The following is a 10,570-nucleotide window of genomic DNA, read 5'->3' on the forward strand; positions in this document are numbered from 1 at the left end:
CGTAGGCCGGGTCTTTAAAGGTTTTCCATTGGTAAACCCAGCTTGCATCTTTGAGCAATAATAAATTCTTTCAAACTAGTTATTTATAGACAATATATAATATCTTAAATTTTTAGAATTTTTTTTTAGATTAATAAATATAGGGCTTTTGACGTTACTAAAAACTTAATGTCGTCACATTTTGCTATACTATGTAAAAAGATTAATTTAAATAATAATAAATAAAAGTTATTAAAATGTAAAAATAATAATAAAATATAGTATAAATAAGTAAAAAGTAACCCTGGGACTAGTATTAAGAGGCCAGAAAAGAAATGAAAAGAGTTCGAATGACCAAGGGGAAAGATGATGCAATATTGAGAATAAATTTGGAAACAACATTAATCTTTGCTGGCTAATAATTATTTTTGTATTTTAACTAAGGTATATATTGTAATGATATATATTTTAACATTTTATCATTTTTGTCTTTAATTTTTTATATAAATTTTAACCTTTTTATTATAAATTGATTTCGAAAATACTTTTTAATTTTTCGCGTAATTTAATTAATTAATTTTAAAATATACATGATTTCATCACTAGTTATTTTATAATATATATTTGTTTCCATTTAACCATTAAACTTATGTAAATATTTCTTATTCAGCTTAAACCACTCTGAAAGTTACTTTAATAGGTTGCTTTAAATAGTAATGTAGTAACCTGTGGAAGGGGGGGGGTTGATGTTTAATTTGTAATAATGAATAATAATTATAAATGTATTATTATCTTTCTAAGAATCATAGATTTAATTATCTTTTAATAATATTTATGGAATTAAAACGAGTATTTTTTTCCAGGGGAGAAGTGCTCTCACTCCCTGAAAATCCAACTAAATATTAAAATATATAAATGAGCCGGATTGGTAATTAGTTTAAGGTCCAAGTACTAAATTATATATTGTTAGATTTTAAATTTTTAAATATTTATTTCAATTAAAATCAGTGATTGATTGAAAAATCGATTTTGGCATCCTGTTCCTACAATAAATTTTAATAATTTTAAAAATCAAAATCCCAGTTCGGCCCTTGCAGGTGTTGAAACTAAAGTTAGAATTAAAAGTTTTGTTTTTATCTTTAAATAACTTAAAATTGGTGTTAGTCTTGCTTTTCAATAATTAACTTTTTCATATTAAGATTTCTCTATTTAAAGATAATTTTCATTATTGTTTCTAAAAAAATGAAGAGAGATAACTTTAAAAAAAATTATTGTTATGTACTATTAAAAATCATATTTTCATTTCTCTTAAATTTATTTAAAAAATAAGTATACACTTGATTTCCTTATTTATTAAAAAAAAATTGTCAATTTTTCGTTGAATTCCCTTAAGGAGGTCTAATAAAAAATTTACAATAAAATAATTTATTGTATTATTTATTTTTAAAAAAAGACATTCATTAATATGCTTCTCATCCCAAAGTACTTTTTTTTAACATTTGTAGAGTATAATTTAGTAATAGTATTATTTATTTTGTACTAGTAAAAACAGTATTACATTTAATGTTATATATATATATGGTGTCATTTTAACTAATTTTAAAATTGTATTTTTTTTAACTATTTAAAACTAGTGAAATTATTCAACGATGTAATAAAAATAGTATAATTTTGATGTGGTTTAAAAGTTATATTAATTTATTATACAATTTTTATATGAAAATGAACAAGGGAAGCCATGCTTCTCTAGACGTTACATCTGAGTTACGCTTTTGGTTTTATATATATTTAAAAGAAGTCATATTTACATTTATAGTTTTTTTAAATCTAATATGTTTTGATGTATAACATGCACTCTATCTTATTTTTACACATAGGAAAATTGTTTAGTGTAATTAACTTTCTAATAAACATGAGTATATATATATGTTAATATATCCTAAAATTTATTTATAATATTAAACTACTTGAGTATTTTTAATATAATTGAGATTTATTTATTGCAGGAATAGACTTTTTTATTAAAAAATAAAAATAACCAGTCAGCCAATTTCCATTTAGATAAATCTTAAAATATAAGAACTGTTAAGTTGTTATAATATAACTCATAATACTACATACATTATAAATAATTTCTAAAAAATAATGTATAAATTTATATTATTTTTTATAAAGCTTTAATTATAAATAATATAAATCCGAGTAATTATATTCAACGTTTACACTTATTTCCTCATTTTGATATGGTAAATATTTTATCTTTTATCATGTGCTTAACATAATTTTAGGGTTTTGTTAAAGTATTAAAAAATAAGGCTTACTTCAAAAGATATCAGGTAAAATTTAAAAGGAGAAGAGAGGGAAAAACGGATTATGCTGCGCGAAAACAACTGGTTGTTCAAGACAAGAATAAGTATAATACCCCTAAGTATAGAATGATAGTTCGGATAACAAGAAATGATATTATTTGTCAGGTAATATATAATAATTATAAAAATTAAACTTTTGTAAAGATTGCATATGCCAAAATTGAAGGTGATGTTATTGTTGCGTCCGCATATTCACACGAATTATCTGAATATGGATTAAAAGCTGGTCTTACTAATTATGCAGCTGCATATTGTACTGGACTACTATTAGCAAGAAGAGTATGTTTTTAGATTTTCAATGATTAAACTTTTTAAATGACAAATATGAATTATATATAGGAAGAGTATGAATATCCTGATTATTTTCTAAACTTATTGCATTTAAATTTCTTTTAGATACTTCAAAAGTTTAAATTAGATAAACATTATCAAGGAGCTGAAGTTATTGATGGTTCTGATTATTGTGTAGAAGATATTGAGAGTTGCCCTTCAGCCTTCAAATGTTATTTAGATGTAGGACTATCTAGAACTACCACTGGCTCAAAAATCTTTGCAGCTATGAAGGGAGCATGTGATGGAGGAATTGACATTCCACATAGGTATTATTTTCAATACTTAAATCTAATTAATGTTACTCCATTATATAGTAATAAACGTTTTCCTGGTTATGATAAAGAATCTAAAGAATACAATCCAGATGTGCATCGAGAACGTATATTTGGACTTCATATTTCAAATTATATGAAATTATTGCAAGAGAATAATGATGATAAATATAATAAACATTTTTCTCAATACATTAAGAATAATGTGGACCCTGATACTGTAAAATATTAATATCTCTTTTTTTATAATAAAGATTTAGATAGAAGAAATGTATAAAAAAGTTCATGCTGCAATTAGGGCTAATCCTACACATGTAGCAAAGCCTAAGAAAGAATATAAGAATCCCTCTAAAAGGTATTTTACATAAATCCATACACCTAACTTATTTTTATAGGTGGAATAAGTTAAAATTGACTTTGAAACAAAGAAAAGCTAAAATAAAGGTTAAGCTGGCAAATATAAAAAATCAGCAATCTATGGTGGAAACATAAATTATTTATTTTGTTAATACTGGAACATTGTTATTGTTGAATCAATCTGTTTATTTTCCTTAAATAAAATAATATTTTACATAAATCAATGGAATAAACAATAAATTTGTTGATAGTAATTTTTTAAATATTAGAATTACATATGCTAACTTTGGCAATCTAGATTCAGATACAATTTTTATTATGCTCTTAAATAAGGTTTTCATAAACCTAAGTTACGATTCTTTTATGAAATGAGCTAACTGCATTGATAACTTTTGCTAAAAATATGTTTGTAAATGAATGAATAATAAAATTTTACATGACATTGTCATCATAATTAATATTAAATTACAGTAAAACTTGTCTATTGGCAATCCTTAATTCCCAATCAATTTCATATTAAACAATAAAAGTTGACAAATTAGGCAACTGTTTGAGAGCAAGAATCTTGGTTACAACTATTCTTAAAATGGACATGTTTACTGTATTTTTAAATAGAAAACCATTTTTTCAGAAATGGGAATTGGTACTTTATAACCTCTTCATTAGCTATTATCCTATTTTTCAACTTATACTGTCATTTGGGGAGAGGGAACTATATTTAATTTGATCATTCTTGTAAAAATTACAATCATATAATAAATTTAAGCATGGCTACGCCTACCATAAAATAATTTTAGACTTTCTCCTATTGGATTTCTCATTTGGCAATATATAAATATTACATCTAATAGCTAGTACTTTCTTAAAATTATATTTTTAAACCTCTTGCGCCTATGGATAACTTTTGGAATCACAATTTTCAATAATTATATACATTAAATGGCCACTGATACTTATGAATTTATATTTTAAATATTTACTGATTATTAAACTCGTTTTGTTTCATATGTTATATCATGTGGAATCAGTATTTTTTAGTGCTTTAAACGTTACTACAAAAAAGATTACTCGTTACATCTGAAAAAGGAACGCGCGTTACCGACTTTCAAAAAAGTACAAAAATAATTTTAAGAAAAAAATATTTAATTATAATAAAAATAAAATTATACAAAAATAATTAAGATAACATCTTTATGTAACAATTTTTATTTATTTTTAGCAACTATTAATTTCAAAATTTTGATTAGACAAACAATAGCGCTTAGTGCTCCACAGCTGGTTAAATAATGGGATGTTATATATATAGTATTTTAATAATAAATAAAATCTATAATGAAATTCTCTGTAAAATTTTGTTATTGCATAAATCCTGGCTATGCCACTATTTCATTTATATATTATTTAAACAAAGTTTTTTTAAAATCACTATTTTTTATTGTTTAAATTTATTAATTATACTAAAACAAGAAATAGAAGATATAAAAAAACTCAATTGAACCAAAACCAATATTTTGTTAATCTTGGGTTTTTAATGTTGGTTCCCATCTCAATACTGTAGTATAATTTAATTGCTTATATTTAGGTCTGCCGATCCACATATTTTTCACCGATCCGATATTGTTTGAAAACCGATCCAATACTGATACCGATTTGATATTTATTGATTTTTTACTACCCCCCCCCCCTTTTGAACCAAATGTAATTAAGAAATCAATATTTTTTATGTAAAAAATCAAATTTTGCATTTAATTTTTTATTTCTACAATTACGACTATAATTAAAAAAACATATTTGATAATATATCCATATGTTGGTATGAATTATAAAATTGTATTTAATATATAAAATTGATTTTTTTAAATAAATACGAGAGCCTCTAGATTTTCTGGCAATAAGCTTCTACGATATGGAGTGTCTATATTCCCTGCCGTATTGAAGGTAAACTCAGATGATTCTGCAGATAACGCATTTTGCAAAATTATCTTTGTCTATAAAATATTTTCATAATTCAGATACAATATATAACCCTTCAATACTCCGGTGAAAAAAATGACGTTAGTACTCGTGGTAGGCCTATTCAAAAACGAATTCGAATCGAATAGTGCATTATTCATATCGATTTGTTTAAACGAATCGAATAATTTACTATTTGAATACGTACGAATAATAAAATCTACTATTTGTATTTCGAATATTTAGAATTAATTTTTTTAATAAAATAAATCATACTCAAATATATTGAAAAATTTTTTTTATTACAAATTTGATTTTAAACAGAAAACATAATATGTAATCAATAATCTGATAATAAATAATATATAATCAAGTTATAAACAAAATTAAAATGTATATTATTAATTTAATTTATAATTTAAGGCAAATAGTTTTTTTTTATTTTCTTCCTTATATGACATGCGGTTTTTTGACAATAAATTAGTTCCAACTGAGAAAAGCCTTTCACAAGCAGTTGATGTTCCTTGTATAGATAGATAATTCCTTGCCATTTTCAAGAGTATGGGGATCCGATATGCATTTGCCTTTCACCACATACGAATCATTCTAATAATGTTTCTTAGTTTTAGAATTGAAGGATCTAAAATTTTTAAAATTTCTTTCTATATTAAATTAATTACATGGGCAAAGCATCATATGCAGGGTTGCCAGGTCAAAATTTTCAAATTGTGGGAGAAATTCGATATTTTGTGGGAGTAATATAAAAATTGTGGGAGAAATATGAAAATTGCTAAAAAAAAAAATTTTGCGGGCCGGCCCGGCCTGCGGCCGGGATTGAGAATTTACTTAGTTATCCGTTTATTATTTTTTATAAATATAAAATCGAATCTATTTTCCAAAATAAAATAGGTAATTATTTTTCAAAATAAAATAGCCAACTATTTTTCAAAATAAAATAGCCAACTATTTTTCAAAATAAAATATCCAACTATTTTTCAAAATAGGTAATTATAGTACGAGTACGACACAAAATTTCTTAAATACTATCTTTATTATTAAAATAACATATTGATTTATTATAATATATTAATTTTGTATAAAAATAATAACCAACGATCTTTTTTAAATACAAAAGAATGTAAACAAGATAAAATTTTATAAAAAAATTGTAATTTTACAATGTAAAAATATATTTTATGCTAATGTATAAATAAAATTTTATAAAAAAACAAACAATTTTAAATTTACAATGTAAAAAATAATTATAATCAGTGCGGGGAAGTTGTTCTACAGTATTTAGTTAATACAATGGGGGAAGTGAATATGATATTTTGAGGCATCAAAAATCTTCAAAGCATAAATCAGTACAGGGAAGTCTATCAACATCTATTGCAAAACAAAAATATTCTTCAAAAATAAGAAATAATACAGATGCAACTATAGTTGCGGAAATGGTAAATACCTATCATGCAGTACAACATTCAGAGAGCTACTTAACATCACAATGTTGGTAGAATCTTTCCCCATAATATTTAACGACTAATATAAATGAAAAGTATACTTTGTAGAACACAAATGAGCAAGGCTATCATCAATGTTTTAGGATATAAATCCAGAAGGTCAATTCTTGACGATTTGAAAGATGTGCAAACATATGCAATTCTAACAGATGCATCTAATAAGGAGATATCAAAACATTTCCCTTGATCCTCCCCTATTTCAACAAAATTAATGTGATTTTAATAAAACTATTAAAAAAAATTTCTCCAGATATGAAATATCCAAAGACATAGCTAACCATATATAATGGTAAATATGGCAGATTTGGCATTACCAATGAATTGCATGGCAGCTTTCTGATCTGATAATTCCTCAGTGAATTTGGCAAAAACCAGAGTGTTTTACAGAATTGAGTCAGCATAATGTTGGTTGACAGGTTCCTCCTAATACGCGCCATCGTAGAATTTTAAAATTTTACAAACCTCTATAAAGTAAATAGATTATAAAAGCTGTCATAATATTTTGAAAAAAATTTTCAAAAATAAATGGCAGAAGTATATTTAGGAATTTTACATATAGGAAATCTACTATATGTTGTTAATATGCAGTTGCAATCAGAAGAATATAATTTAATAAAGGTTCACTAAATTATGCTGCAAAAATACCAAAGTAAGAATATTATTACTATTATCGGATAATTATTAATAAGATTTAATATGATGTCATGTTTGAGGAGATTGTAATGCTTCTTTATTTTTATGATTTGCCAAAATATTCAAAATATTAATTTTACAATGTAAAAAATAAATTTATTTGATTTTATGCAAATGTATAAATAAGATTTTATAAAATATAGAAAGTCAAATAGTTATAGTTAATTATATTGAGATTTAAATAATGGAACTAAACGTTTACCGTCGTTATTAAGATATTTATAAAATTCCTGGCATGACATTTTATAATTTTGTTTAACCATTAACTCGGCCTCGTTAAAGCAATTCGATTTCTCTCCTTTCTCCAGACAGTCCTCATCAGGCTAAAAATGCGCTCCAATGAGGCATTAGAATGAGGTAAGGAGAAAACATACTGGCAAATTTTTTCCAAGCATGGGGATTTATCGTTATTATGAAAAAATTCCACCCATTTCTCCTCTGCTTTTAGACCATCTAACTTTAAGTATTCTGGCTAATCATAAAAAATGGAAAAAATTACAATCTCTTCAAACAAGGCTTCAATGTCTATCGGTAATTTTAATATATTTATTAAATTACAAAAACAATCAAATGATGGTTTCTGTTCCAAGATCATAATATTTAAACATTTGTAAATAGAGTTATTAAAATCAAATTTTGATTGTAAATATTCTAAAATTGTCTTAATAAAAATATCTGCTTCATTTAAAAATGTATTAATTAGAGTATTATTTGAACATTTTAATATAATATTTTTAGCAATAGCGCCATAAAATTTATTATCTATTTTTAACTGTAGAGATGAACAGAGCTGTAGCATGATTTTGTGAATCTTTATCAATAAAGAATCTTCTGATTGCAACTGAATATTAACTACATGAAGTAGATTTCCTACATGTGAAACTTATCCCAAATTAGCTTCTGACATATCATCCTCGAAAAAATTTTTCATTTAGGACAGCTTTTAAAATCTTTATTTAGAAGTATTTCTTTAAGGGTTCGTAAAATTTTAAAATTCTCTCGATGGCAGGTATTAATGATAACCACCTGATAGGTACATATCGCAACAACTCACACCATTCCAAATCAGACCACTCCACCAATTCTTTTAATTCAGTGACTCTTTTAGTTGATGAACTAAATTCGTTAAAACATTTCATCACAATTACTTCGACATCTACAGATAGTACATTCATTGCCTTCTTGCAAGAATTATGCAGTATATGGCATATACAGCCAATTGGTATTAATTCATTATTGTGCTGCCTCAATTCGGTAAATACACTTTGATTTTTGCCAAAATTAACAGAGGCATTATCAACGCAGAAAGCTGACATGCAACTCATTGAAAACCCTGAATCAGCTATATTTACCATTATGTGGTTAGCTAAAATTTCAATATTTTTATAGAAATGCCCTTATTCTTGTTGAAATAGCGAAGTATCAGGGGAAATGTTTTAATATTTCCCTTATTTGATGCATCTGTTAAAATAGCATATGGATGTCCTTCTTTCAAATCGTCTAGAATTGACCTCTTGGATTCAGATCCTAACACATTTGTGATAGCCTTGCTCATTTTTGTCCTACCACAAGTAAAGTTAGCACTTATTTTGGAGTCGTTAAATATTATGGGGAAAAGATTCGACCCACATTGTGATTAAAAAGTATGCCCTGGTAATATATTCTTGCAAAGTTATATTAAATATCTATTAATTTGGCCAGAACAGCCATTTGAAATCATTTATTCTGAAAATTTTATCAATGTTTAGCGCTTAATATATTATTTTAATTTTACAGTAAGATAAAATTATTAGCAAAATAGAACATTTTATTACTTAAATCTGTTTGATATATGGGATATTGAATCCTGAATTACGTATTATTTCTGTTTTTTATTCATTTATAAATGCTGTATAGATGTTTACAGTCCAAGAATCCTTCAAGTAAGGTTTATGAAAGAGATTTCGTTTTTTTCAAATTTTGACCAATCAAATTTTTAGCTTTTGCTAATCGTTCAACTCGTGTGGCCTTATTTATATCATAATTAATCGTTATTAGGTGTGCATATGCATTTTGCATGAAGGTACGCATATTTTTAAAATGATAATATTTGGTAGATTGTCGTTTGTTATAACTGAGCTATTGTTGAATAATATATCAATTATATTTATAATCTTTTGCTTGACTAATACTTTATGGAATAGTATAAAAGTAAGTAGTGAAAAATATTATTTAATCAATATTATTCATCCACTAACTTTATTTAAAAGAATTAGAGATTAGAATAATATCCACTTCTAAAAGTTATATTCTTCTAACACAAAAATTTTGAAAATGTCGAGTGGAGCACTGCAATTCTAGATAACGATATAAAATATATTAAGTAATTTAAAATATATTTATAATAATTATACATACTGTTCTAACTTCTATTCTTTCTAACACAAAAATTTTGAAAATGTCGAGTGGAGAATTGGAGAATTTTATAAAAAATATATTTTAGAGCGGAAAAATAAAATAAAAGAACTAGACATATTTTTCGAATAAATATTTAAAATTTATTTTAAAAATATAAAAATAATTAAATTGTCTCTCAAAATTATTATTTATATATTAAAAACATTAAAATGCTAAAAAAAAAAATTGTGGGAGAAATTAAAAAATTGTGGGAGCTTTTTGTGGGAGATTTCTAATTGTGGGAGTTTTGTGGGAGTGAGATGTATGTGGGTAAACTAAAAAATTGTGGGAGACTCCCACTGATGGGGGGAGACATGGCAACCCTGATCATATGTGCCCTATTTTTATTAATGGATATTTTAAAGAAAATGTATCAATAAATGTTTTATTATTAGTTGCATTATCTAAAGTTATAAAAAAAAAATTTCTCTAAATTATAATTTTTAATTATTTTAACAGGCTTTAAATATATTTTCACCTGAATGGGTTTCATTTATTGGACTGACATCCAAAATTACGTTATTTATTTAAAAATTATCATCAATAAAATGGGCTGTTAGCCCTAAAAAAGGAACCTGTGTTGCTAGTCCAAATGTCAGATGAAAAATTAATCTGACTTTTATTTTTATATATTTTTCCTCAACTGTTCTTTTTCTGC

At 25.0% G+C, this 10,570-nt stretch overlaps 1 protein-coding gene across 1 annotated transcript; it reads left to right on the forward strand.

The window, feature by feature from the left end:
• Positions 1-2,190: 2,190 nt before the first annotated feature.
• LOC135922697 (large ribosomal subunit protein uL18A-like) lies at positions 2,191-3,529 on the forward strand. Its single transcript, XM_065457130.1, has 7 exons — positions 2,191-2,225; positions 2,268-2,453; positions 2,493-2,627; positions 2,745-2,947; positions 2,996-3,173; positions 3,214-3,308; positions 3,349-3,529. Exons 1-7 carry the CDS (start codon positions 2,223-2,225, stop codon positions 3,443-3,445), a joined length of 897 nt encoding a protein of 298 aa, XP_065313202.1. The 5' UTR covers positions 2,191-2,222; the 3' UTR covers positions 3,446-3,529.
• Positions 3,530-10,570: the final 7,041 nt, after the last annotated feature.

Source organism: Gordionus sp. m RMFG-2023, chromosome 1 (assembly GCF_954871325.1).
Source record: "Gordionus sp. m RMFG-2023 chromosome 1, tfGorSpeb1-WG-v2, whole genome shotgun sequence".
Taxonomy (NCBI): domain Eukaryota; kingdom Metazoa; phylum Nematomorpha; class Gordioida; order Chordodea; family Parachordodidae; genus Gordionus; species Gordionus sp. m RMFG-2023.